This window comes from Ursus maritimus, unplaced genomic scaffold (genome assembly GCF_017311325.1).
Source record: "Ursus maritimus isolate PB19 unplaced genomic scaffold, ASM1731132v1 scaffold_14, whole genome shotgun sequence".
Lineage (NCBI taxonomy): Eukaryota > Metazoa > Chordata > Mammalia > Carnivora > Ursidae > Ursus > Ursus maritimus.
The window spans coordinates 53,524,169-53,551,538 of NW_024423786.1; the positions used below are offsets into that span (position 1 = coordinate 53,524,169).

Below are 27,370 nucleotides of genomic sequence, written 5' to 3' on the forward strand. Positions count from 1 at the left end.
CCTCTTAACCCCGACCAGCACGACATCCCCAAATTCCAAAAAGACTTTATTACACAGGAGGGGGGGGGTGTTCAGTCCTTCTTGGCCGCTGCTTTCCGCATGGCGGCCAGGACGTTGCTCAGCTCCTCTCTCTTCCTCTTGGCACGGATGTGTGTCCCCACCTGCCGGGCAAGGAGGGCACTCAGTCGGCGCCCCCAGTCCCAGCCCTGCCCCTCGCCCTGCCCTTAGCCGCGCCGGGGCACCTACCCTTTTCTTGATGAACTTGAGGGCGCGCTTGTCCTTGGAGACCTTGAGCAGCTCCATGGCTTGCAGTTCACGTACCACTTAGAGCAACACTGCAGACCCTTGGATGGTGTCCCACAGGTGCGTGGTGTGCCTGATGAGGCACCCGAGGTCACAGCTGTGTGTTGGCTTGCTCACGTTCTTGGTCAGCTCGTGCCCCTGATCCATGGCCATGGGATAGCACAGAACCGTGGCTGGACCTGTACTGCAGCCCTGGGGGCCAGATGACAGCAGATAGCCTTCTGTTAGTTTACAATGCCGTGGGACTTTATTATAGTTTTATACAGTCAATAGTCGATCAGTAAAATAAGTAGTCCATATCTGATTCGTTATTTTGCCACTTTTGCCTCTCTTCATTCCTTCCTTTATCTCATTCCTTCCATCTGAGATTACTTTTCTTCTGCTTGAAGTAGATACTTTGAGGGGCGCCTGAGTGGCTCATTTGGTTGGGCGTCTGACTCTTGATTTTGGCTCAGGTCATGATCTCAGGGTGGTGAGATTGAGCCTCGCCTTGGGCTCCATGCTGAGCGTGGAGGCTGCTTAAGATTCTCTCTCCTTCTCCCTCTGCCCCTCCCCCCCACCAGATTGCACACACCTGCTCACACACTTTCTCTCTTTCCAAAAACTCCAAAAAAACAAAAAACATACTTTCCCCCTGGCGGCTGGAGGCCCTGCGTTCTCCATGCGCATGCGCTAACCATCTCCCTGTGCATGTGCGTTTACACCACCCAGCCGAAACTAGCCTTAGCCCGGGTTGCAGTAATGCCCTTGTCGGTGGTTTGAGAGTTCGAATCCTACTTCTGCAGCTTGCTGGCTGAAATCCCACCTAGGCCGCTAGCTTAGGGACCCTGCGCCAGGGACTTCAGCGCGCAGTACTTGAATTTCCTCATGTATAGAATGAGGACAATAAGGGGCGCCTGGGTTGCTCAGTCGGTTAGGCACTCTGCCTTCGGCTCAGGTCATGATCCCAGGGTCTTGGGATCAAGGCCCGCATTGGGTTCCTTGCTCCTGAGGAGCCTGTTTCTCTCTCCTCCCTGCTCATTCTCTCTCAAATAAATAAATAAAAATCTTAAAAATCTTTATTAGAATGAGGTCAATAATAGCGCCTATTCCAAACTGTTCAAATAAGATATAATGGTACTTGACAGAAAATAAAACTTCCATAAACAGATATTGGCTTCATTCTATATGACACCAAACTCTGTTAGAACTGATGAAGGCGATTTGGTAGAGTATCCCCTGATGGCGTTTGATATAATTTGATGTAATTTTTGGTGGTGCAGGGACATGGTAGAAACAAATATATCTTCTTTTTTTCTTCTGGTTTTTACCTTTCAATCCTACTTATACCCAAATGATGGTTCCCATCTGGGGCTAGTCTCTTTGGGGTTAACCCTTCTAACACTTGCTAGTTCTAAAGCCTTGCACAGCCAACAGTAGCTAGCATTTTGTAATACTGTATTTATTCTACAGTTTTTATCTGTACCGTTGCTTTTTCTTTATGCAAACCACACTAATTTACCATTTTAGGGAGTGGAAGTGTCGATTTTCAGTAATTGATATAAACGTCAGTGATGTGCAGATAGATATAGCCCACACTTTGTTTAAAGTCCCTTTTCAGGGGCGCCTGGGTGGCACAGCGGTTAAGCGTCTGCCTTCGGCTTAGGGCGTGATCCTGGAGTTCTGGGATCGAGCCCCACATCAGGCTCTTCTGCTATGAGCCTGCTTCTTCCTCTCCCACTCCCCCTGCTTGTGTTCCCTCTCTCGCTGGCTCTCTATCTCTGTCGAATAAATAAATAAAATCTTTAAAAATAACTAACTAACTAACTAACTAACTAAATAAATAAAAATAAAGTCCCTTTTCAGAATCCCAGCTCCTGCCACGGACTTCCTTCTTCTCTCTCTCTCTCTTTTTTAAAAGACTTTATTTATTTGAGAGAGAGAGGGCACACAAGCAGGGAGGAGGATCAAAGGGAGAGGGAGAAGGAGACTCTCTGCTGAGCAGGGAGCCCGATGCAGGGCTCGATCCCAGCACCCTGGGATCATGACCTGAACCGAAGGCAGATACCTAAACCACTGAACCACCCAGGCGCCCCTTCCTCCCTCTCTCTAAGCAAAGGAAACAATGGTAACACCAACTTCCAGTTGTGAAGATGCCATGATATCGGTAATGTCAAGGGCTTAGTGACTGATACACATTATCATTATTGGCGCACAAACCACCTACTTCAAACCGCAAACAAGGTCTTTGGCCCACAGTCAGTACCTTTCCTTCCACCGCTGACTTCCCGCATGAGATCTACCTCTCTCAGCCTCCATTTCTCCACTGTTAAATAGGGTGGAGAAGTCTGCTCCCCGTACACGTATCCCTCTTTACCCACCTGCCACCAGCCAACTGGAAAAACTAAGCGATGTGAACGATCTATGTGCAAGGGAAGGATTTTTATTATCAAACAGAAGGTGGGTCCAGCCCAGAACACATTCTTTCCCTCCTCCCCCACCTCAGACGCCCATGGCAGGTGGACAGTTTGAAGGCTGTCCCCTGCTTGGGGGGAGGGTAGGGGGACCCTCCAAGGTTGAGTGAGTGGAAAGAAGAGACCAGGGATGCACTGGTTCCGGGCTGGGAGAGAGACAGGGTTCCCAGGGTGCCCTGTCTGACAGGGCCAGGGGCCTGGGCAAGTCACACCACCTCTCTGAGCCTCAACTTTCTCATCCGCAAAATGTTAGCAGCAACCGTGTCACCTAGGGTGGCCCCAAAGACTGCGGTAAGGCCTTCCAAGTCGCTGACAGGGTGCCGGGCGCACATCAGCACCTGCACACCTGGCGTTGTGACTGTTTCCAGGGGCTGGCAGTTCTTCTCGGTTTTCCTTTTCTGTCTTGATGACTCCGTCTTGAGCCACGGCAACCAGCTCAGAGGCCTCTCGGTTCGTGTCGCTGCTCTGGAGGAGGATGAGGGAGTGCCACCCCCAGCAGCTCAGGCGGCCGCGGCGGCGGTGATGTTGAGCTCCTGGCGGATGAACCAGGCCCTTGGGTGCGGCAGCCATCCCCGGAGCAGGCCGAGCAGGTGGAGGCGCCGCGGGTAGAAGACGCCAGGGGCGCGTGTGGCGCCGCCTCGGATCACCGCCAGCGCGGCCTTGGGCCCTGGGGCCGCCTTGGCCCTCCCGACGCCCCTGGGGACAGGAGGGTGCGGTGGAGACTGTGGTTGGGCGGCCCCCCGCAGCCCCCTGCCCCTGAAGGCCCCAGGCTTCACCTGACTCCCTCGGCAGTCGAGGCGCGATCCCGGAGGCCCAGGACACACATGGTGATGGCCACGTTCACGTCCTGCACGTCCAGCTCCCGCCGCAGTGAGCCGAAGAAGCCGTCCAGCGCGAACTTGGCCGCCGAGTACGGGCTGGAGAAGGATGTGGGCACATGGCCTAGGAGCGCGGGAGGGCAGCAGCTGAGTGACCAACGGCGCTCCCCCTCCTCCAGGGAGCCTTCCTGCCCTCTCCAGGCTCACCCGCCCCGAGTCCTGTGGCCTCCCGACTCCCCGCCCCGCGGGCACGCACCGAGCAGCGAGGACACGACCACCAGAGAGCCTTTGCTGTCTGTCAGGCTGGGCAGCGCCAACGAAGTCAGCTGCACGTAACTCAGGAAGTTCACCTGGAGGTGGCGACTACGAGTCACCGCGTCGCGGAGAAACTCGAGCCCGGGAGAGGCGGGGCCTTGATGCGGTGGGCGGGGCCTGGGAGGGGCAGGACCTGAGGTGGGAAGGGGGGGGGAGGGTGGAACCTGGGGATAGGAGGGATGGGGCGCTGGGCGCGGTGGGGCGGGGCACCTGCAGGAGCCAGCGTGTCGCCTGGACGCTCCGGGACCGCGTGCCTGCCGGGGTGGCGCCGAGGTGGTTCAGCACGAGGTAATCCAGCCCTCCTGGCCCGGAGAGGCCCATCAGCAAGGAGCTGGTCCTTGAGGCTCCGCCCCTGGGCCCGAAGAGACCCCGCCCCTGGCCCCGTCACCTTGAACTAGAGAAGCTCCGACCAGAGCACTGACCCAGTGAGTTCCGCCCCGGGTAGCTCCCCGCCTAACATCAAAGAGACCGGGTCCTACTCCCTGGATCCTGCCAGGCTTCGTCCCCGATCCAATAAGGCCCAGTCTAGAGTTCCGCCCCCTAGAAGCAATGAGGCTCCACCCCCTCCCCGGACACATAAACCTCCGCCCACCGCCTACCACAGCCCCACCCCTTTCGGGTCCTGCCCCTAAGGCCTAGGCCACAGTTCCAGAGTCGAGGCCCCGCCCCTCACCCAGCTTGTCCAGCGCAAACTGCACCACGCGCCCGGGCACCTCAGGGGAGGCCATGTCCGCAGCGATGAAGAAGACCTTGGGAGCGCCCAGCTTCCGGCAGTTCCCTACCACCTGGGGGGGCCAGAGCTGCCCGTGGGCCCGTCCACCCCAGCTGGCCTCCCCTCCACCTGCTAGACCACTGGGGCCCCAGCCTCAAGCCCCCTTCCCAACTCTGAGCTTCAGGCGACATCCAGCATTATTCCCAAAGCTCTGCCGCTGGGATCGCAAACTGGCAGCCTGGGGGCCCAAATCGGCCACATTTTATTTGCGCAATACCAACATTTAAAACTCAGGAGGTTTCATGTAAATCTCGAGATTTCTGGCCTCTCTAGAAATTTTGCAAGGTTTGTCGCCAAGAACTGTCCATTTCCTTGGAGCCACAATGGGCTGCTGCTCAGGAGGGTCCCCCCACCCCTCTTTTGAGTTTGAGAACGCTGGCTTGTCAGCACAGGCTTTGGACACCACCATAACCCCGGTTTTTGAGGTACACTCCCTGTCTTACTGCATCAACCCCACACCGTAACCCACGAGAAGGTACTTTCACTGTCTCCGTTTTGCAGATGAGGAATCTAAGGCTCAGAGGTTAAGCTACTTGCCTAAAGTCACACAGGAAGCCTGGATCTTTAAACCCAGGCCTCGTTTTCCACCCAGTCCTGCCCCACCATTCAACTGGAAATGGGCTGTCTCACCTTCTGCAGGAGGGCCTCGGTGTGGGCTGTGAGCACCAGGTGGGAGCCCAGGCGAGCGTAGTGATACGCCAGCTCCTCCCCAACGCCTGCGCTGGCCCCGGTCAGCAGCACGCGGGCTCCCTGGAGGCTAGCTAGCAGGGTGCGGGGCTGGTCAACCTTGGGGGGGGGGGCACCGGAAAGCTGGCCCAGTTCCTCCGTCCCCCACCTCCAGGCACTCACCAGGGTCGAAGTTGTCATTCCAATAGTAGGAGAAGAACAGGGCCCCCAGCCCGGTGAGGAGGAGAACCTTCATGGCCCGCCCTGGGTCTGCAGGCTATAGCGGGGGAGAGGACAGCAGGCACAGGCCCGGCCCCCGGCCAGCCCCATTTCCCCAACTGTGATTTGTTTATTGAAGACGTTCCAGGCCCTGCCCTCTCTCCTCCATCTCCACAGCCACCTCCTGGTCCAGGTCAGCACATAGCTTCCCCTGGCCTCTTCCGGGCTTTCTCGCTCCTCAAAGCAGCCAAATTACATCTTGCCTCCCCCTGCTGAAAATCCTCCCCATTTCATTTAGGACAAAAGCCAGGCTCCTTGAGGGTCAAAAAGGCCCTGCACAGACCAGCCCCTCTGGCTTGCTCTGCTGTTTGTCCTGCCCGCCTCTTCACTGTTCCTCAGAACCAGCCAGTCCCCATCCTGCCTCAGGGCCTTTGCACGGGCTGTTGCCTCTGCAGGGAATGCTCTTCCCAAATAGAACTCAATGAGTTGCTCTCTCACTTCTTTGAAGTCAGCGCAAAACTGACCTTCTCCAAGGGAAATTCCCTGACCACCTTTTCTAAAGCGCCTCCTGGTCCCTCTCCCTCCCTTGCCTCCCTCTACAACTTCCATCCTCTCAGCACTTGCCACGACCTGAAATTACCCTCACGATTTGTTACATGTTCACTGTCCCTCTCTCCTCCTAGACTGTCAGCTCCAGGAGGCAGGAAGGAAAGGGAAACCTGCTGCTGCTTTGTTCACTGCTGCGTCCTCAGGGCCCCAAAGGGTGCCAGCCATGCAGTAGGGGGCTCAACAGACACCAGACTGACCCTGAGTGATATGAGGAACACTGGAGGGAAGGGCTGGAAGGAGGGCAGAAAGACAGCTCTGTCTGGAGACACCCAGAAGGAATCTTAGGGCTCAGATGGAGACACAGGAGCCTGCGTCATCACATAAGATGTGACTTCAGCTGTGAGAGTGGATTTACTTGTTCCAGGGAGAAGGTGAAAGAGAGAAACAGGCCAAGTGCTTAACGTTTGGGGGGTGGGGGTGGGGGGTCATGAATCTTTCCTGAGAAAGGCACAGTCCCATCACATCTTGGGGTTTCTGTCCTCTGAACTCAGGAGGACAAAGAGGAGAGGGAGACTTCCAGCACTGAGAGATGGTGGGGTTGGGGTGTCTTCAGATCCCTAGATCCAGGCCTCAGTCCTTTGCCCCCTTCTGCAAAGTTCCAGCTGTCTCCCCGCTGCCTCCCCCATCCTCCTATTCCCTCCCCCCACCCTATGCTCTTCGGGCAGCCAAAGGGATCTTCCAAAGAAATCTGATGTTCCCCTTCCTGCTCCAAACCCTCTTAGCCACCCATGGAGACCAAGCTCCTCACCTCAGCCCACAATGCCCCTCGGGTCTGGCCCTCGCCCACCTGTCCATCATCTTCCACCATTACTGTCTATGAATCTTTCTCAGCTCTCAGAAAGGTGAACTCCTCGCCCTTCCCCAGTCATGGGAGCCATCCCACCTCTCCCCACTTTCCAGGGGGAAGCCCGTGGAGCCCAGCAACTTGACCCTCTTCCCACCTTGACCACAGCAGCCAGGCAGGGGGGGTGGGGTCGGGCGGATGAATGGCTGGCTGGCCGTGTGGGTGGATGGATGGATGGATGGATGGACGGATGAAGCAGCCGCCTGCGATGGGGCGGAATTGGGAAAACCAGATCCTCGTCAGGGGACGAACGTGCTCGTCCCCTGACCTCGCCAGGCCTCAGTTTCCCCTCTGGACAAAAAGGGCGTGCGACGTGCTGCGCGCTCCCAACCTCGCACTCACCCACTCGGGCCTCAGTTTCTCCCACCGTCCAGCGGGGCTGGGGTCCGGGCCTGGGAACCCGGCGCGCGCCCCTCGGAGCTCCCTAAGTGGCCGCGTCCGGCCGGGCCCCCGACCGCGCCCCCTCCCGTAGGGTCCGGGTCACGTGACACTGAGCCCACCTCCTCAGGGGGAGGGGCCTAGCCAAGGGAACTCGGCGCCCGGGCGTTGCCCGGCAACGGCCATCCGCCGGTCTCGCCCTCTCCCAGCCTTGGTCCTGGTCCCGCCCCCTGGACGAAAGCCCCACCCCGGACCAGATCACGTGTCCTAGGGCCCCCCTCCCTCGCACAATTCCGACCTCGCGTTGCCATGACCACCATGTTATTGGCACACTCTTCCTGGCCCTGGGCCCTCAGTCCCCCGCGCGGGCGCGGGTGGATCTCCCGGGCTCCGACATCTTCTTGGGTCACTTTCAGGCCTCACTCTAGACGCCTGACTCCTCTTCCACCCCCCCCAACACCAGGGCCGTCCCAGATCGGACTACATTTCTCAGGAGTCTCGGCGGTTAGGCGAGCTGTCTGGCGCCTCACGGGCCGTGCTGACTCCATTTCCCAGGCAGCTTTGCGGCGGACGGGCTCTGAAGATTACACTTCTCAGAATCCTTTCGCGGTAGGGCTGCCAGGCGTCTCTGACCCGTCGCGTGACTTCGACTCCCGCAGGCCTTTGCGGCCGACTAGGGTGACTACGTTTCCCAGAGGCCTCTGCGCCGCTGTCACCGGAAGCGACGGGCGAGTCGAGTGTCCTTGCGCGCGGAGCGGAGCGACCATGGTCCCCCGAGTGTGGTCGCTGATGAGGTGCGTTGAGCTGCCGGGCGGGCCCCGAGCCCCCGAGAAAGTCCCCTCCTGTGGGCACCCCCTCTAGTTTGCTCCCAGCTGGATCTTCGAATTCCGTGGTGTCAGGTTCCCCATCGGCCCGATGGGGAAACTGAGGTTCAGGCGGGGAGGGGCTTCCCGAGACGTCCTGTCTCCTCCTTCCCGCTTCCCAGCGAGCCCTCGCCTCCTGACTGTGTCGGAGCCCTAGATGCCTCCTCTGTAAGGTGGGAATGCCGCAGGCGCTGTACCAGGAAGTTCATGCATGCCCAGAGCGACATCCAGGAACTGACCAGGGCCACTTGGAAACCGCTCGAGGGTGGCGCGCAGGTCGTGCCTCCCGGGCTGGAAGGAAGAAAGTCAGGGGTCTTAAGTCTTCATGATTCCCTGCTCTTTGTGCGGGATCACCAGTGACCCTTCTTTCTCTCTGGGCCTCAGTTCACCAGTTAAATGGGGCCGAGTAGCTCTGCTTTGCGCAGTGTAGAGTGCTGTGCATAGTAGGCGCCATGCACGCCTCCGGGCCCCCTGGATGCCTTGTTCTTCTGTATTAGCTGCCTGGCTTCAGGCGTGTCACTCCTAGGACTGTGGCGCCCTGGAGTCGGACTCCTCCCCTCCCGGGCCTAGGGCCCCGACTGGCCAGCAGTGCCCGAGGAGCTGCTGAGCAGCTGTCCCTCCCTGACCGCAGGTTCCTTATCAAGGGCAGTGTGGCCGGGGGTGCCGTCTACCTGGTGTATGACCAGGAGTTGCTGGGGCCAAGTGACAAGAGCCAGGCTGTCCTTCAGAAGGCTGAGGAGGTAGTTCCCCCAGCCATGTACCAGTTCAGCCAGTACGTGTGTGAGCAGACCGGTCTGAAGATACCCCAGGTACCCTGGGACTGGGAGTGAGGCTAAGGCTTGGTGGGAGGAGGGTGTCAGTTCTGGGGTGGCTTTTGGTCCCTGGTCCCTCCAGCCCTGCTTGGTGTCCTCCGCCCTGGGCTTTGTGCTGCTCTTCCTGCCTCTGGAAGGGGCTGGGGCTGTTGGCTGCGCCCTTCCCTTTTCACCTGCCCCTTCTCTCTTCCCAGCTCCCAGCCCCTCCAAAGTTTAACTTTCACATCCGCGACACCTGGAATTCAGGTAGGCCCTGGTCCCTGTCGTTGGGGGGGTGGCTCCTGATGCCCCCCAGTCTAGCACCCCTTACTACCGCTTCCTGGTCATTCCTTTCCATTGCTCCCCTTGCTGCTCCGTGCAGCTCCCACGGATCTAAAAGAGGACAAGGGGTGGAGATTTCAGGGAGGTCTGAACAAGATGGAGCCTCCTTTGAGGATGGGTCACATTGGAGCTCATTGTGTGACCTCAGACAAGAGGAGGCCCTGCCCCACCTCTGCCTCAGTTTCCCTGTGTGGAACTGTTGGAGCTGGAACTGGTGCCTCGAAAAGCCTTGCAGAGCTAGGGTTTCTGGGGGGCTGGTGTTGGTGGACTGAAGCGGGGGGCTGAAGGCGCTGGGCCCTCCCTCTCCACAGGCATCATTATGGTGATGTCGGCTCTGTCGGTGGCCCCCTCCAAGGCCCGTGAGTACTCCAAGGAGGGCTGGGAATACCTGAAGGAGCGAACCAAGTAGCCTGTCAGAGGAGGCCACCTGCCCCGGTCAGGAACAGGGGCAGGGGCACCACAGACCCGGAGACTCCAGACTGGGACTGGGACCCCACTCCAAGGGCAGCTCCCGGCCTTGCCGGCCCAATAAAGGACTTTGGAAGTGCTCCCTGACCCGTGTGCTGGCCCTGGGGACTTGAGGCGGCCTGGCTCGTGCCCAGAGTGCAGGGGCCCAGGCTTCTGGCACCTAGCAGCTCCTCAGGGCCTGACCTTGACCCCAGGCATGGTTCACCCCTTCGCTGTCCAGGGCCCTGCCTGCTGAGTCCCCAACCTGGTATGGGGATGGGGAGCAGAGACTTGGCCCTGGTCCTCCATAGACTGTGCTCAGGGCCCAGGAATGGGTTGAGGAAGTACTGATGGCCAGCCCAGGTTGGGGGTCTCAGCCTGTGGAGCCCAGGGTGGGACATTCTGGAGGTGGGAACTCGGTGGGGTGGGCACAGTTCACCTCTCCGCTGTCCACATGGCCAGGAGTTCCTGTGGCTGCTGAGTCTGCATGTGGCTCAGCTCACTGATCACGTGTCTCGTCTAGTCCTGGCCTTCTCTTGGCTGCTCTCTACCCGCATTCCACCCTCTCGCCACAATCTGGGGATTCCTGGGGACCACAGGCTTCGTGGCCATTACAGTGTGTGAGGGGGGGCTCCCGTATCCACAGAGGTCCTGCCCTCCCAGGGTCCCCTGCTCCCCTGGGGAGGCTTTCCCGCCCCACACTGGTCAGCTGCCTGGTGACCTGAATGTTCTGCCCCACCGGGCTGAAGCTCCACGAGGGTGGGCCCTCGGAGTACTCCCAGCCTGGAGAGCATCCCACCGTGATGGCAGTGGGAGGAAACCTGTGTCCCAGACAAACGGTGGAAGGGGGGCTTGGCTGGGAGCCGGAGACTTGGCCAGGGTGCTGCTCTGGGAGCACAGAGCAGGCCTGGGCAACGGGGCCCTGAGCTGACGTGGGATTCTCTGTTCCTCAGAGTTCTGGGGGTTATGCTGCTTGGTCTGGGGGTAGAGCTCATTGAGGCCCATGAACTAGGAGAGGATGGTGGTTACCTGTGAGGAAAGCAGAGATCAGAAGCCAAGACATCGCCCGGGCTCTCCTGGGATGTGAAGCTGGCGTGTGTCCAAGGGAGGTGTGGGGAGGAGTGTGGGGGAGGATGGTGGCCTGGCCTGGCATGTTTAGGGAGGCAGAGCCCAGAGTGAGCTGTGCCACTCTGCTTTCCAGGAACAGCCTCTGGGTGGGTCTCCCATGCGTGGCACCTGGAGGCCGCCTGGCTCCCTGTGCGGCTCATGTGCCGGTTGGGCCACGGCAGGGAGAGGACCAGGTCTAGAGCAAGGGCAGTGTGGGAACATCCCTGATCCTTGGGACTGCCCGGGAGGAAGCCAGCCCGGGTTCAGGGCTGAGACCTGTGACCCACCCCAGCCTGACACCCTCCATTGAGCCCTTCCCACATACCCAGGAAGGAGGCAGATCGTGGGCTCCTTTTACAGAGGGAGAAGGTTGCACGCACGGCCAGGTTCAAACTCGGCTCTGTCCGCCTTGGAGCCCGAGGAGTGAGCTTCAACCCTCCCTGGGGCGCAGGATTTCCAGCTGCCTCACCTGCACGGACCCAGTCCTGGGCCTTCGAAGACAGGAGGGTTTGTGCGCAGGGCACCCGAAGCTGGGGCTCCGGCATATGCTCCACAAGGTCCTTGAGGCCTCGTGACCCTGCCATTGTCATTACCACCATTTTACAGAGTGAGGATGACCTGGGGGGGTTGGGGAGAGACCTGCCAGGGTCACCCTGCCACACTCTGAACAACTCCCGGCGATGCCCACAAGAAGGGAAACCAGCCGCTGTAGGTCAGTGAAGAGTCACTCTAGGAACATGCTCGGCCCTTCCAGCCCCCCTCACCCCATCCGGGTGGCCGAGCCTGCAGCTCCATGAACTTGGCAGTGGCGTGCTGGGCTTTGGGGAGCCCTTGGCAGTAGCGCTGCTCCCAAGAGCAACTGCAGCCCCCGCAGGACGCACCTGTGTCAGGGGTGGAGGGGGATGTGAAGGGGGTACTCTGGAGAAGCAGAGATGGCTGGGTGTGGGGCCAGGGCCGCCGGGGAGGCGGGGGCTTCGGGGAGCACCTGGCCCTGCGCACCGCACAGGTGTGCAGCGAGGGATGGGGCAGGGGCTCGTGGCTTACAGCTGAGGGGCCAGGCCGATGGATGCACCTGTCAGAGAGCACAGCAAGCAGGGCTGGTTCATCTCATAGAGGTCATCGTACAGACGTGACCCAGACATCCCGAGGGCACCCCTGCCCCTAGGCCCCACTCTTGGGAGTTGCTGGGGCCTCAGGCGGCTCCAAGCCCTCAGGATCCCTCAGTAGCTCTGCGGAGCCGCCCCCAAGCCCTAGGTTTGTTAACACTGTTGGCCCTGCCACCTCTGCTTTCTGGATGGCTCTCAGCTTCCCGTGTGTTTTGGGGCTTGGGGGGGGTCCCCTGAAACAATTTAAGCTCTGGTGTGTAGCCATTGCCCACATGGCCCCAGCCATCAGCCCAGAGACTATGGTGCCATTCTCAATCCCCCTCCATCCCCTGTGCAGTCAGACTCAAGTTCCTCTGTCTGCTTGAATCCATCACCAAGACCACCTCCCTGGTCTTCCCACCTGCCCCCTTCCATCCATTTCCCCAGCTCCGAGTCTGATGATGTATGTCACTGCCCTAGTCAGAAACCTTCTATGGCTCCCTGCTGCCCTCTCCTTGAGCCCAGACTCCTTGAAGGGGCCTCTGTTCCCAGGCACAGTTGGTTTTCACCACCGGCCTTGGCACTCAGCTCCTGCGCTTTCACTGGGCCGTCCTTCCTCCTGACTCCTGCTCTTCCTGCCCACAGCTCAGCGGCTGCCTCCTCGGGAAAGCCTCCCCTGAGCCCTTCCTCCCCCAGGCTGAGTCAGACACCCCCTCTGGGCCTCCTGACAGCCCCGTGGGTGTCCCATTGTGGCACTTGCCGCTCGGGGGCAGGATCACCCCACCTCAGCAACACACAGGTTTGGGACTAAGGTCAGGCACTGTAGGTGTCAAGCAGCACCCCTGCCTCCACCCCGAAACACCAGCAGCACCCTGTCCCCCTGGTCGGGACAGCTACAGATGTCTCCAGGTGCTGCCAGGTGTCTGTCCTGTGGGGACAGTCACCCCAGCTGACCACCACTGCCTTGGGAGGTCGTATTAGTTTCCCAGGACAAAGGACCACAACACACATTGATTAGATCACAGATCTGGAGGCCAGAAGTCCAACGTGGGTCTCACTGGGCTAAATGCAGGTATGGACCGGGCTGCTCTTTCTGGAGGCTCCAAGGGGAGTTACCCTTTCCGGCCTTTTCCAGCTTCAAGAGACCACTGCACTCCTTGGCAAGAGAGCTCTTCATCTTCAAAGCCAGCCTGCAGCCTTCCTGTCCGCAGCTCCTCCAGCTCCCCCGCCTCCCTGCTCCCCCCAGAAGGACCCTGGGCCCAACTGGATAACCCTGGATGATTCTCCGCCTCCAGGTCCTTAATGAATCCCGGCTGCAAAGCCCCTTTTGCCACGGTAGGTGCCATGCGTACAGGTTCCAGGGAATAGGGTGGGGACACCTCTGGCCCCTTCAGGAGGGGGTTATTTGGCCCACCACAGAGTCTGAAGGCTGGGTCACCTGTCTGTCTTCCCCCAGACAGGGCTGGAGTCCACTCTGATGTGTCAGAAAGGGAGGCAACCACCTCGTTTCCACAGACCAAGAGGCAGAAGGCCTCCGTCACCATGGCTCCCCTGGACGGGTGGCCCTGACCTCCCTCCCCAACACTACAGCCAGATGGGGGCAGGGGGGCGGGCGGGCGGCAGAGACGGAGTCTGGGGCTGACCCGGGGAGGGAGCACACTGCTGTCAGATCTTACCCCACTGGGATACAGTCCCACTTAGCAGATCCTAGGAGTCAAAGCCCCAGACACAGGGAGTCCATGGTGGGCGTGGGGGCGGGGGAGTGTGTGTAGCAGGGACGGTTGGGGTTGGGGAAGATGAAAGGTTCTGCAGACGGGTCAGTGATGGCCGCACAGCAGCATGCCAATACCAATGCCACCACTTAAAAATGGTTAGAATGGGAAATTTCACATTCTGTGTATTTTACCACATTAAAAAAAAAAAAAGTACGGCGGCCTGTTTAGCAAGCCTGCGTGCGTCCTGGACATGGAGGCAGAGTGTGGGGGACAGAAACACCTGAGGTACGTCAAAGGGCCCAGGAGGGGAAGAGGGACCAAGCGGCCACGATCCCACGAACTCCGGGCCCGGGCTCACAAAGGCCGGGAGTGTGCGCTGTCCGCAACGGGCTTCTGGGAACCCTAACCGCTCCTTAAGGCTGCCCTTCGCCCTTCCCTGAAGGAAGAGCCATGGCTCAGCAATGCCAAATACGATTTACACAAAGAGGTGAAATAAAAAGAGAAAACGCTTTAAATAAAGGGTATGTGAACAGAAACACATTTATTACAAAAAAAACAAAACCAAAAAAAAAAAAAGGAACAAAAGAAACACAAAAACATTCACATTGTATTGAGCTACAATATGGCAGCAGATAAAAAAAATATTGTACAGAGTTTAAGGTAACTCCTAACAAAACACACTCGTGTTGCCGCGTGACAGAACAGAGGGGTCCAAGCACTCAGTAGCGGCGAGTGAAGCGGGTGTCGCTGGGTCGGCTCCCCCGGTTCTGTCCTCCAAAGCCCCCTTGCATGCCGCCGCGAGGGATCACGTGGCCCCGTGAGGCTCCACCCGGGGCGAAGCCGCCGCGCCTACGACCAACACAGAGCCGCGTCACAGAAGCCTGCCCGGCCGGCACGGTTTCTAACCCTTCCCGGGCGAGCCAGCACGCACAGAGGACACCAGTACGAACATCTTACCCTGACATCCCTCCCCGGTTCATCATGTGACCTGGCCCAGAGTGACCAGACATACTTCTTTCGCCACCTACAAGACAAGAGGTCCGTTTCAAACAGTGCCTCTGAGCGCAGCACGTGCAGCTGAGAGGACCCCAACGCGGGGCTCGTGTGACTCCAGTCCCTTTCCCGAGCCACCCGGCCAACGCAGAACCCGCAGACCCCGGCCGAGGCATCCGCACACGAAAGGGTATGCACCTGCTGTCCTGGCTAAGTCAAGGCAGAGAGGAATGAACCTCACCCACCCCCCCCCCCAAGTCAGTGATGAGCAACACCCCGTGGTCTGGCGGAGAGCAGCGAAAGCTCTTCCTGCCCTCAAGCAGCAGGAAGGCTGGCTAAAGCAGGTGCAGCTTGAGCTTTCCAGATGCTTCTCCACAAAGACAGACACACCCCCGGCTGAGGGCCGGTCCTTACCTTGCCACCTCTTGTGGTCCCTGTCTATCATGCCTCCATCAGCAGCACCCTGCCACGCACGGTCATCCTCTATTCTTCGGCCATGGTCCCCCCAGTCACGTCTGCCCCTTGGAAAAAGATATCTCTGATTTGGATTGTCCTCCTCTCTGCCTTTTAGAGTAGGATGGATGGTGGGTTTAGCATTGTGTGCCCAGTCCCCATCCCTTTGAGTGGTGGGGGCCTGTGGGCAGCGGGACCTGGCTCTCGATCCAAGGTTGCTCGGCTCTGAGGCGGCCCCAGCCGAGGCCAGTGCGCTGGGTCAGGGGCCGAGGGTCCTCAGTCGGACACATCAATCCTGCCGGCAGCGTGTGAGGCCCACGCAAGCAGGGTGGGGTGCAGGACACATACCTGGGTGGAGGAGGCAGCCCCCGGCCCTCGCTGATCCTCTTGTCAGAGCCATATCCGCCCCACCCGTCGCGGGAGTCCCGCCCGTGGCGCTCTGGTCCTCCGTGCCGTTCGGGGTAATGCTGGATGTTAAGGAGCCAAACAAAAAGCAAGCTTCGGTATGGAGCCTGGATCCCGAGGCCGCTGGGGCAACAAGCTAACAGTGACAATGACAATAGCTCAGAAATGCTGCCAAGCACGCCACCCGCGGTCTTGTGCCACCCAGGCCTTTTAGCCTGCACAACAGCCATGTCCCCTAAGTCCACCCGTGGACTAGGTGAGGAAAGTCGAAGAATGGAGTCACAGAACGGAGAAAGAAACTGAGGGCTGAGATTCACCCTAATCCAAGTGGAGAGAATTCGGGCACTAAGGAGAGAAGGACGCTGGGCCTAGTGACTGCCCTGTGCCAAGAACAGACAATGGGTGCCAGGTGCCTGTGCCCCAGCCGCACAGAACCACCAGAGCAGAAGGGCCACTAGGACCCTTTAGCACGACTCATCCTGGACCTGACGCCCCTGGCCAGCCCTCCGCCAGCCACCCTGGGGCTCTGCCTGTGGAAACGGTTTGCCTGGCACAGGCCACACGAATGCCTGACCCTGTTCTAGCAGCATCTGAAGAACGGATGGAAGAGGGAGCCTCCCACCTAGAAAAAGCTTGTTTTGATTTAAAGATCTCAGAGAGAGAGCGTGCATGGGGGGGAGGGGGGAGAATCCCAAGCAGAGTCCCTGCTAAATGCAGAGCCTGACACGGGGCTCCATCCCACGACCTTGAGACCACGACTTGAGCCGAAACCAAGAGTTGGACGCTCCACCGCTGGCGCCCCCCAGGCGCCCCTAGGAAAAGCTGTTTGCAGTAAGTGCCTGCTCGTCCTTCACCTGAATCCTGCCCCTGTGAGCTGGAAGAACGGCTGAGGCTCTTAGGGAGCTGGTAAGATGGCTTTCGTTGCACTGTTGCTCTCCCCGTCCCACAGATCCAACCTGTGGCCCTGGGGTCTTTTGTGCCAGAATCACATTCTAAGTGAGAAGACCTGGAAAGGAGTTCTGGTCATGAAGCCTCTTGGATGAAAGCACTGGCCGCCCTGTTGCTGTTCACATCCATGCTTATCTTACCCATTAAGCCAGGAAGTCCCCGAGGCCGGGGAGCAGGGGGCACGCTCTTACACTGGGAGCCCCAACACCTGTGTCTCCACCACCTGCTTCCCCGGCCCCTCATTCCCAGATGTGTGCAGACATCTCCCTCAACAGAAGGGCGAGGGGCAACTGTACCAGATGGACAAAATACAGCACCATTCCTTCCACGAGCAAAATCAAAAGCCAAAAGGGTCCAAGAAAGCCAGTGCTGCCAAATGGAGCAAGAGCTGCTTAAATGAGTCCCCAAAATAACATTTCCATAAAAAACCTTCAAAACACACCAGCTTTTTAAAAAATTACAGCTTTCGACTTAGACCACTTCCTTTACTTTTAGACAAACACAAATATTTAATAGAGAATAACTGGGACGCCTGGCTGGCTCAGTTGGTGAAGCGTCTGCCTTTGGCTCAGGTCACGATCCTAGCTAGGGTCCTGGGATCGAGTCCCGCATCAGGATCCTTGCTCAGCAGGGAGAACGGGGAGTCTGCTTCTCCCTCTTCCTCTGCCTGCTGCTCCCCCTGCCTGTGTGCCAGTGCAAGCGCTAATGAATAAGTAAAATCTTAAAAACAAAAAAAATCTGTTATCAATGGCCTTCTAAAACCACAAAGTTGACAGAGCACACTTCACACAAAGCCCACTTCTCACTCTCCCTGGTACGTCACCAAGTAGCCACGCTCTTCCGTCTAACCGACCAACCCACGTAAGGGTTCAACAAGACCAGAAAGCCTGTGCCAGCGTCCCGTTCTGCGTCCCTGTCCCCACCTGCCACCCGGGCAGCACTGGTGTCTTATTTAGGACAGTGTGCGTGAGGAGAAACACGCTTCCAGTTTCAGGAGCGCCTGAGCTACTAACGGTGGGCAAGGAGCCCGCAGTGACCGGGAGCTGCACGTGAGGGGCTGCGCTAGCCTGGCTCTCAGCCCGTTCGGTCACACTCCCTTGTGCGGGAGAGAAGCAGCCTCAATTGCACAGCTGGAGACACGCGCTCAGCACAAGTGCTGCCACCAGGATGCGACTCTCTGGTGCTGGTTCCGGAGCCCGGACATTTAACCACCACGATCAAGTTTACAAAAAGAAACGGAAGACCAGGTGTCCGTTCAGCCGCATCTCGCATTTACCTCCAGGAGTAAAGATAAAGGAATCATGCAAGGATTGCTCCGGAGGTGGCAGAAGAACCCCCTCCGTCTGGCCAAGGAAGGCAGCTGCCAGCCGTGCCCTCAGCAAGAGGGAGGAAGCCGCACAGAGCAGGCTGTGCTAGAGGCAGGGAAAGGAAGCCCGCAGGCAGCAATTTTGCCAGCCGTGCCCTGACTGCAGCCTTCCCTCAGTCCCCTCGACCTTCCAAGTAAACCCACGAAAGTCCATGCTCTCTGGGCAAGTTCTCAAGCTAAATCTAAGACAGGAAAAGGAACCAATCAAGCCTATTTTCTAATGGGGTCATCCTGCAGAGCACGGGTGTGGCCCAGAGACTGAGCTGCTTGCCCCAGGCGCCGTGGGCAGGCGGACCCCGCCAGCACAGCGCTGCCCGCCCCAGGCGCCCCGGACTTGTATGTGCTCAGCTGTGCAGGGCTCGATCATGCGGCAGAGCCTGTCAGAGGCGCCCAAGGCTCTTTAGCCGTCTGTACAGGGCATCGTTTACTCTATTTAGAGGCGGATAGAACCTCAGGGTCAAGGCCTAAAGAGGCCCGAGGATACAAGACTACACCCCCCAGCTGAGGAGGGAGAAAGCATGCCGAAGGAGAGAGAATCGATCCCACCGCAAAAACTGGATACAACTGGAGTTTCTGACTTACCTGTCCTTCTCTTTCTCCCATCATGGATCTTGAACCTTCTCTCCTGAAAAAGGCAATTTACATAAAAACATTAAGCAAAGAAAAATAGGTCAGTTAGGCCCCCCTAAACATTTCCCAAATGGAAGCCAGGTAATTTGTGCTCTGATGGTTCCAGTGAGCCCGCAAAGCCTAGAAGGGTCGACCCTAGTTCTTCAGCATTCAGAAAGAGAGAACGGGTGGGGGGGGTGGCGACGGTGGCAGCTGGCTGACCTGTCGACGGAGTGGTCCGGGTATCGGCCCCGGTCCCTGTGGTCAAAGTCGTGGAAGCGGTCTTGGCGGTTGAAGTCAGAGTGGTAGCGCTCATCCAGGGCGGCCCGCTTTGCTTCCGGCCAATAGGCATCGTCTCGCCTGGAAGGGGAAGAAAGGCGTACGTGTAACTTCTCCTCCACCTTCATGACCTCTGGCGGAGCTGGTGAACTGGACCCTCAAACGGTCCTTGGCTCCTATCACTTCACGGAACGAGAATGAACTTTATTAACAGGGTCTCTGCTACACCAGCTGAGAGGGGCTGGCAGGGTGATGTGGGATCCGACTTCAAGACTCCGTGCTATTTCGTCCACCGTGCCCCGCCTCCCCTACACAGAAGAGCGTTGGTTTCCCTGACAGAAGGGCAGGTGGGCACACATGCGCCTCTGCGGGTCGCCTCTGGGAACCGCACACGGCCTCGATCTATCAGGACAGCAAGCTAAAGCTGGGATCCTGAGCTCTCCCTAGCACACGCTCTCTCCTCACATGGGGACGTGACCCAGCAAAGACACCAATGGGAGGACTTTGAGAAACACCTGCAACATACGGTTTCAAAACATTTAGGACCGTAATGGACTCCCAGCATCAGTATTTTGCACAGATGAAGTCCTAAAATAGCTTGAAGGCCCTCAAAAGAAGTCTTGCTGGATATTATACGGGGACCTCTCTAACCCATGCACTCAAGATGACGAATACAAACGGTGGTTTTTCCCAAGTGGGGATGCAGGCAGAAAAGCTGGGACCGCCACCCCCGACTCCCAACAGCAGGGCTGAAATCAGGCCTGCTTTGTACTGGGGCTAACATTTTAGTATTCACATGTCACATCGGTATGTCCGGGAAATAAAAATAATGTTCCAGGAATAAACCAGAACAAATCACTACAATGACAAAGCCTAGAAAGGGGGCCCGAAGGAGGTGCTTCTTGGTCTCTGGCCGCCCACTCAGCACTTGCGTGTCACGTGCTGCTCTGGGGATCTGTGCTAGGACTTGAACGTGAGGCTTTACTGGGCAGTGCTTTGTGCAGCCATTTCTCCACTGACCCCTAACCACCTCAGTGTCCTGACGAAGTAAAGGACATCAAACTGGGCTGTAGCACGTACTTGTGCTGCCTTTGAAATAAAAAATTCCTGTTAACATGATTTTGGGGCCCACACCCCAATTCTACATGCCCCGGGCCACCTCTGGGGTGGGCTAAGAGCAGCTCGAATTACCGGCCGTCCACGTCGTAGGGCCTCCGCACCGCAGGCCGCCGCTCCTGCTCGTAGCGCAGCTCCTGCTGGCGCCGCAGCTCCTCGCGCTCGCGGTGGATGCGCTCCTGCTCCCGCCGGCGCTCGTGCTCCACGTGCATGCGCTCGCGCTCCAGCCGCTCCCGCTCCATGCGCTCGCGCTCCAGGCGGTGCCGGTGGAAGGCCAGCCGCTCGCGGGCGATCTCCAGCCGCTCCCGCTCCTCCCGCTCCCACTGCGCCTGCATGCGCTGCTCCCACTCACTGCGCTCACGCACCCTGCGGGAAAGCGGCAGCTGGAGGGGCTGCGGGCCACAGTGCTGGCTGCGCCACCCAGCTGAGCGAGCGGTCAGGACACAGAGCGGCCACTCCCGCCCTGGGGAATGCAGACTGGCCACAGAGCACGGCAGAAATGCGGACTCGGGGGGTGCCTGGGTGGCGCAGTCGTTAAGCGTCTGCCTTCGGCTCAGGGCGTGATCCCGGCGTTCTGGGATCGAGCCCCACATCAGGCTCCTCTGCTGGGAGCCTGCTTCTCCCTCTCCCACTCCCCCTGCTTGTGTTCCCTCTCTTGCTGGCTGTTTCTCTGTCAAATAAATAAATAAAATCTTTAAAAAAAAAAAAAAGAAATGCGGACTCGGGGATGTGCCACCCCCCACGGGACTCCAGCTCCCGCAGATCCACTGACGAGAGGGCAAGAGCAGCGGCAGGCCTGGGATGCCAGCATGGGCCCCGCTGCCAGCACAGTTCCTGCCCAGAGGGTCATCAGGGCAGGGAGGCACGTGCACGCAGAGGGTCAGCTAGAACAGGAGCTCAGCCTCACTCCCTGAAATGCTTTCTGGAGCTCAACATCTCGTCCCATGAAACAGCCCATTAAAAATAAGCAACGGAACATACTTTTCATAGCAAATTAAGTCTCAGTGAAAACCTCTGCTCCCTAACCCATGAGCTTCAGTGCGTCACCAGGGAATGGGGCCAGGGCACTAGCATCGACGAGCTGACCGACCAGCTGGGGCCCGCAGGGGCCGTGTGAAGCGCCAGCAGGCTGTGCAGGACCCCCACCAGCTCCTCTCTGGCTAGCGACAGCAACTGCACCCCAGTGTACCTCCTGCCGGTCCCTGTACGTGCGACAGCAACGAGCCGGCGGTGATGGCTGCCAGGCTGTCTCCCCCCAGCCCTGGCCACGCGCTTACAGATACGTGTTTGTACCTGCAGAAGTATATACTCCGGCCTCACCGCGCCCGTGGCTTAGACTAGAATAGCTACTCCTCTCCCGTGTACTCCTGATACCTAGTGAAGCGAAGCCACGCTGCACGACTTGCGGGGTCCGACCTGTCCCTTCTGGCGACTCTCTTCTGTCTGCTTTCCTGTCAGGTTACCTCTGCCTTAATACACTGATTTCAAATTGTGTCTATTCACATCTCTCACGTGCCTCTCATGTACAGAAGTTACATTTGCATTTAGTTGACTTCTCCTTTGGGACATTTTGGGCCTTCTAAGCCTAAACTCCTGAATATACTTACTTTCACTTTATACGAACATAAACTTCATGTTTACATTCAGTCACCAGTTTATGGTGACTGTTTTGTCACTGATGTGAGCTGGAGACCCAAAGTGCTGTCTGAAGAACAGCCAAGTGACCTGAAGCTCTTTGGGGGAGTCCCATCCTTTTGTCACTAGTGAGAAATGTCGCTTTTGACACATCACATTCCCACACGCACATGGGTCAGGTGCGCTGCTCTATTTGCTAGTTACTTCAACAAAAGTGCCTTCTGGGGCACCTGTGTGGCGCAGTTGTTAAGCGTCTGCCTTCGGCTCAGGGCGTGATCCCGGCGTTATGGGATCAAGCCCCACATCAGGCTCCTCTGCTATGAGCCTGCTTCTTCCTCTCCCACTCCCCCTGCTTGTGTTCCCTCTCTCGCTGGCTGTCTCTCTCTGTTAAATAAATAAAATCTTAAAAAAACAAAAACAAAAACAAACAAACAAACAAAAAACCCAAAAGTGCCTTCTGCCCACTGCCTTGCCCTCGGATGCAGGCAGCTGTGAGCGGGGACTGATAAAAACAATGCCCTACCACCTTTACGCGTTCTTACTCTGCCAATAGAACTAATGGTTTTTATTTTTTAAGCAAGTTTAGGGGTGCCTGGGGGGCTCAGTTGAGCGTCCGAGTCTTGGTTTCAGTTCAGGTCGTGATCTCTGGGTCATGAGACCGAGCCCCATGTCGGGCTCTGCACTCAGCGGGAAGTCTGTCTGATATTTTCTCTCTGCTCCCCGCCCGCCCCAGGCACCCTCTAAAATAAATAAATCTTAAAATAAAAAAAGAACTATTTCTTGACATACAATAAACTGTCATAACTCTCTCCCTGCATATGTTCTACCGTTTCTCTTTTTCCCTTTCCACAGCTTCTGGAGCACATTGGCTATGTTTGTTAGCACTACTGCCCCACGAAGGCATTCCAACTCTCTGCCACTACCTCCATAATCTTCAAAAAGAAATGGGCTTATCTCATGAGAAGATCATTGGGGAAAAAAACCCACAGGATGAAAGCCAAAGGAGCCAAGAGGTTTAAAGCAATATTCCACAGACAGGGGACTTTGGAAATATCCCCCTAGGATACAATTATAACCAGTCCAGAGATACAAGCAAACCAGTAACACTCCTGGACACAGACTCACCTACGGGACTCGGAGTCTCTCGACTTCCGAGGCTCTTTGACTTTATCAAAGGACACAACGGACCGCTTCTCTCTGCTGGCTGATTTGCGATCCTGGCTCTTAGAAACCTGGTTCACCAAAAAACATGCAGAAGTTAAAGCAGAAATGACAACAGGAAGAATCAGGCGGCTCCAAGTCCAAGCATCCAACGTGAAGGCTGGAAATGAACACTAATGTTTAATGGAACCACCAGGTAATAAGGTGTTCCCCTCCTAAGAAATGTCATGTTTTCTTTATCATAATTAAAAGTCAGAGCCTCATCACCATGCTAAACTATGTGAGTACTTTCAATAGGGTCAAAAATGGAAGTATTTTCCCCCTAAAACTTTTTATATGATCATAACCATTTTTTAATACTTCGTTTTCCACATCCAAAATAAATTCCTTACTCTTGTTCTTTTCTTTCCTAATTAAACATGCAGTGAGTGCCTGACCATGGCTACTTCTAGTATATCTATCGGAGGATTCCTGATTTGTGTGGCTGCATTATTTTTATGAGATCTTCCCATCTTAGCCCTGGAGCTCGTACTTCAGTTTTGGCCATTTTTCAATCATTCTATGTGAAATAAAGGTAGAAGAGATCACGTGTATTACAATATTTGTACAAACACAAGCAGACTGAAACCTTCCATAACTGAAAAGCTGGCCTGCAAGAGCAGCAGTGGTCTGTCACCCTGCAGCACGAGTTGACACGGCAGGTCTGAGGCCGGCACCTGGGAACCTAGTGGCCAGAGCGCCTGCAGCTGACAGTCCCCTGGTCAGGGCGCTTCACCAGGCCTAGACCATGCAAAATGTGGTTTGTGCTGACCACGTGCTTTCCTTCTGGGAGTCAGGAAGTTTGGTATGTATCTGGTAGAACACCTATGTAACCAGTCCCCAGTAAAAACCTGGGGTGCTGGGGAACCTCAGTTAATGAAGCCTCTGCTATTGGCTCAGGTCAGGGTCCCAGGACCACGTGATCGAGTCCCACATTGGGCTCCCTGCTCAGTGGGGAGTCTGCTTTTCTCTCTACCCCTCCCACCCCCCGCTCGTGATCTCCCTCTCTTTCAAATAAATGAAATCTTAAAAACACAGAACAAAAACAAACTAACGCCTGGGGTGCTGCGGCTCTAATGGGCTGACAGGCCTCCCCAGGCAGGAGTGTGACCCACGTGTTGCTGCATTTTCAGTGCTGCGTGAGCTCACACGCAGGACAGCGCACGAGGGAGCCTGCATGGGTCTCCCTCACACTCTGCCTGCGTCTTTCCCCCACAATGTGGCTGTGTGTCCTTACGGCACCACTGGAGCCAATCTTAGTGGGGGGTGCCACCATAGGCTAAGCCCAGTGGTCCTTAGAGTGAATCACTGAATGGGGGTGGCCGTGGGGACCCTGGACCCATATCTATCCAAGTTGCAAGACTGTAAAAATTGCACTGATGGACATCAACAGCTGCCAGAGAGAAGCGGTAAGAACCCAAGCCAGGTCCTCTGTGAATTCTGTTCTGTGGAGCATGCGCAAGGAGGAAGAGCAGGGGGCTGAGCCGAAGTCGAGACTGGGCATAGAAAGGCAGGAAAGGCTGGCTGGGTTGCATGTGAGTTTAGGGATGCACAACGGAGAGCTGCTGAAACTTTCAGGGGAGGCAATGAAAAGGCCAGCTACGGGCTGATTCAGAAAAAAAAGCCAAGCAGTCCCGTACCTGAATTCTCTAAGACTAGCGCTCTAACCCCTGAGCTATTACGGAACCTTCACCACATTTGAATTTTAAAATTAGCTTTAGGAATTTAAAAAAAAAAAATTCTCATCAGAAAAGAATTAAATATAAATGAAAGCTTTTTAAATGCTTTGTTTTTTAAGAATGTCAAGGTGTCTACATTTTGAAAAGATGTACCACCTTTCTTAAAGTTCAAGAATTGCCTATATAGAAAACATAAATAAAAAAAACGTGAAATAAGAAAAATACCATATCCTAGTTAGAAAATTACTACTCACTCTCTCTTTGGATCCGGAAGTTTTGACGCTAATAACAGGCACACCTTTAGATTTATCCATCACTACAGTCCGCTCTGTTCCCCGACTTCCTACAGGAGGAAAGGAGTTGTGTGACGTAAGAAACAGGAAACACCCAAATTAGCAAAAAGTACTCAACTCTATGGAAAAGAAATCTAGTTTGCATTGCTGACTGACAACAGCAAACCACGAACCACACCAACCATGAAGAGAACACACCCCAGGCAGCATCTCCAGTGACAATACCTGATTTTGTAGTTCGAGATCGCTCTGAGGGGCCGGGTTTCTGATCGTCTTGATCTTTACTCTTTTCTCCACTTCCGTCTTCACCCTTCTTAACATCCTCTTTTCTATCAGCTTTATCTTCCCTCTTAAGGTTTGCAGACCTAGAAATAACGTCCCAGGACACACAAGGGTGTTAGATCCAGTATTAAGAGATGCAAAGGAGCCCTGACCGGACTCTTGCCCTGAGCACCACAGGACCAGGAGGCTGCCTGGGCTGCCATCGACGGGACGATGAACAACAGGGAGTCCCACCTGCTCTCCCCAAGCACCCCTGGAAGAGGGAGAAAGGAATCATCTCAGCTACTGGAGGCGAAACCGTTCCACCAAACATAAAGAAATGAAGGGGTGAGGGGCCCTGTGGTCTCCCCCAGCTGTGGAAAACGTGCAGAATGGGAACTACAGAAAAGGACCATTTTGGCCGCAGTTCCCTCACAGAAGAGCAGTACCTGTCGCTGGACTTTTCCTTTTTCCCCTCACCCTCTCTCTTTTCAGAGGTTTTCTTCCCAGTAGGCTCATTTTTTGCCTGAAAAAGAGAATCAAACAAGTATTACCGTATGTCCTAAAAGGGCCACAACCCTGGAAGAAAAGAGCCACTTACTTTTTCCACTGAGATCATCTTCCCATGGAGCTCTGTTTTGTGCAGGTGGTTAATGCATTTCGTGGCCTCCTCTGCTGTGGACATCGTAACAAAGCCATAGCAGCGCGCTCCAGGACTCCGGGCATTTGTCACCACCTTGGCACCCACCACCTCAAAGGAAAGCACACAAATATGGCTCAGACAGGACCCCCCCCACCCCGACTCCACGTGAAATGCGCAGGGCATCACAGTTCACGCTGCTTTCCTCGGATCCCTGAGTCCTGGTGCCCTCCCTGGGGTGGGGACCGTGCGACAGGCCCTGTCACCTGGTGCCTAACAAGTCCACCAACTGACAACTAGGGAGGATAATGCTATTGCCTCACTGCGACTCCTCTGAGGCTCTGCCCCACTTCCGGCTGCTCCTCCTGGGGACCAGGATGGCAGTGCGGAGGAGCAGCGAGGAAGTGAGGTGCACAACAGGCTGCTGCTGGCATTCCGTCAGCCACATGGGCAGTGAAGCCAGAGGACAGATCTGCAGATGGAACCTGACAGATGACACTCGGAGCAATAACAAACTTCAGTGAGAGGGCTCTGGTGCTACAGGCACATCTTTACACACTGTTTACTTTTCCTGATGACCCTGCAAGCTGAAGTTAGACACCCTGGCTGGGGGGGGGGGTGTCCCACATAAGCCAATATTCATCATTAGACCACATAGGGACTCAAACCCAAGGGAGTTTCCGAATGGGCTAGTCCCCGACTCAAACACCCGAAGCCTGCAATGGACCCAAGACACTGGAGGCTCCAAGGTGACATGTCCCTGCTGAGAGCACACATCTGCTCTGAAGGCCATGGTGGAATCATTAAAGGTGCCCACTTTATATTTACTCAGCCTCAGGGAATCACTAGTTGGGTTTTTTTGTTTGTTTTGTTTTTAAGATTTTATTTATTTGACCGAGAGAGAGCACGAGAGGGGGAGGGTCAGAGGGAGAAGCAGACTCCCTGCTTGAGCCCGATGCAGGACTTGAGATCCCGGGGATGCAGGATCATGACCTGAGCCGAAGGCAGTCGCCCAACCGACTGAGCCACCCAGGCGCCCCGCACTAGTTACTTCTACAACCCTGTCATATTTAATTTCACTCACTAGCTCTCGGACATCAATAACCAAGGTAATACTACCGGTTTTCTCTGTTGTGATTTGTTGAACCCTTAGTACAAAGGTCTGTGCCTTCAGCTTGCCCCAAAAGCTACCTCTGAGACAAGGAGCCAAGGATGCAGCAGCTGATTTGGGAGGTGACGCTATAAAGCACATGGTTGGGGGGTGAATAGAGTAGGGAAGAGACCCGACACAGGGGCTCTGAAACACAGGGAACCACAGCAGGCCCCGGGGGGCTGGGGGAGGCAGGTGCATCTATCCGTCACTGCCAATTCACACACTGAGCAGACAGGGAAGCCAGGCAGCTGCTGCAGAGGACAAGAGGCCAGGGCTGCCCCAGCTGTGGGTGAGAGCAGGTGAGCCGAGAGTCATGGGGCGGAGGCACCAACAGCTCTGCTACGGCTACACAAAGCATCTTAAGGAGGCAGCAACTCTGAGGGCCCCCACGTGTAGAACCGAGGTTCACATGGGGGAAGTGACATGCTCTGGGCCACACAACTGCGAGTGGCAGAGCTGTGGCCTCCAGCTAAGACCAGTCTGACTCCAAAGGCCCTGTTCACAAGCCCTTCCCACAGCTTCACTCGTGTCTGTAATCTCCCCACCCTGCCCTCTGCTAGGGCCCCCAAAGCCCTCCCTGAGTTTAAGGCTCAAAACCGTAGAAATGGATTCA

General features: G+C 56.5%; 4 protein-coding genes and 1 long non-coding RNA gene across 7 annotated transcripts in view; 2 read left to right on the forward strand and 3 right to left on the reverse strand.

Annotated features, from left to right (window-relative positions):
• Positions 1–28: 28 nt before the first annotated feature.
• RPL36 (ribosomal protein L36) lies at positions 29–552 on the reverse strand (the record flags this gene model as incomplete). The annotated part of the gene is given in 2 exon segments (XM_008711437.2): positions 29–161; positions 247–552. Coding segments are annotated over 2 exon segments (396 nt in total), but the record flags the coding sequence as incomplete, so codon positions are not given.
• A 2,553-nt stretch (positions 553–3,105) lies between these two features.
• HSD11B1L (hydroxysteroid 11-beta dehydrogenase 1 like) lies at positions 3,106–7,467 on the reverse strand. Of its 2 annotated transcripts, XM_040629518.1 has the most exons (9): positions 7,342–7,467; positions 7,097–7,202; positions 5,511–5,604; positions 5,292–5,422; positions 4,563–4,674; positions 4,100–4,191; positions 3,831–3,924; positions 3,533–3,698; positions 3,106–3,452 (listed from the first exon to the last, which is right to left on the reverse strand). In XM_040629518.1, the coding sequence occupies exons 3-9, from the start codon at positions 5,581–5,583 to the stop codon at positions 3,257–3,259; spliced, it is 864 nt and encodes a 287-aa protein (XP_040485452.1). In that variant the 5' UTR covers positions 5,584–5,604; positions 7,097–7,202; positions 7,342–7,467; the 3' UTR covers positions 3,106–3,256. The 2 variants fall into 2 exon arrangements, with proteins under 2 accessions (XP_040485452.1, XP_040485453.1); XM_040629519.1 differs by lacking the exon at positions 7,097–7,202.
• A 379-nt stretch (positions 7,468–7,846) lies between these two features.
• MICOS13 (mitochondrial contact site and cristae organizing system subunit 13) lies at positions 7,847–9,921 on the forward strand. The gene is made up of 4 exons (XM_008711272.2): positions 7,847–8,171; positions 8,872–9,049; positions 9,247–9,298; positions 9,685–9,921. Exons 1-4 carry the CDS (start codon positions 8,143–8,145, stop codon positions 9,780–9,782), a joined length of 357 nt encoding a protein of 118 aa, XP_008709494.1. The 5' UTR covers positions 7,847–8,142; the 3' UTR covers positions 9,783–9,921.
• A 1,994-nt stretch (positions 9,922–11,915) lies between these two features.
• On the forward strand, positions 11,916–22,492 carry LOC121102566. Its single transcript, XR_005834660.1, has 2 exons — positions 11,916–13,347; positions 22,384–22,492. It is a non-coding gene; the product is annotated as an uncharacterized LOC121102566 (long non-coding RNA).
• The window catches only part of SAFB (scaffold attachment factor B), a 36,867-nt gene continuing 23,739 nt past the window's right edge, over positions 14,243–27,370 (reverse strand). Inside the window, exons 10-21 of one of the 2 annotated variants that reach the window (XM_040629515.1) lie at positions 25,566–25,715; positions 25,414–25,490; positions 24,929–25,068; positions 24,665–24,753; positions 22,657–22,763; positions 19,972–20,262; positions 18,724–18,861; positions 18,475–18,517; positions 15,522–15,640; positions 15,135–15,235; positions 14,685–14,751; positions 14,243–14,576 (exon numbers count right to left, since the gene is read on the reverse strand). In XM_040629515.1, the coding sequence (XP_040485449.1) occupies positions 14,447–14,576; positions 14,685–14,751; positions 15,135–15,235; positions 15,522–15,640; positions 18,475–18,517; positions 18,724–18,861; positions 19,972–20,262; positions 22,657–22,763; positions 24,665–24,753; positions 24,929–25,068; positions 25,414–25,490; positions 25,566–25,715 (1,452 nt within the window). In that variant the 3' untranslated portion in view covers positions 14,243–14,446. Of the gene's footprint in view, positions 14,577–14,684; positions 14,752–15,134; positions 15,242–15,521; positions 15,641–18,474; positions 18,518–18,723; positions 18,862–19,971; positions 20,263–22,656; positions 22,764–24,664; positions 24,754–24,928; positions 25,069–25,413; positions 25,491–25,565; positions 25,716–27,370 lie in introns of both variants that reach the window. The other variant, XM_040629514.1, reaches the window with a different exon arrangement.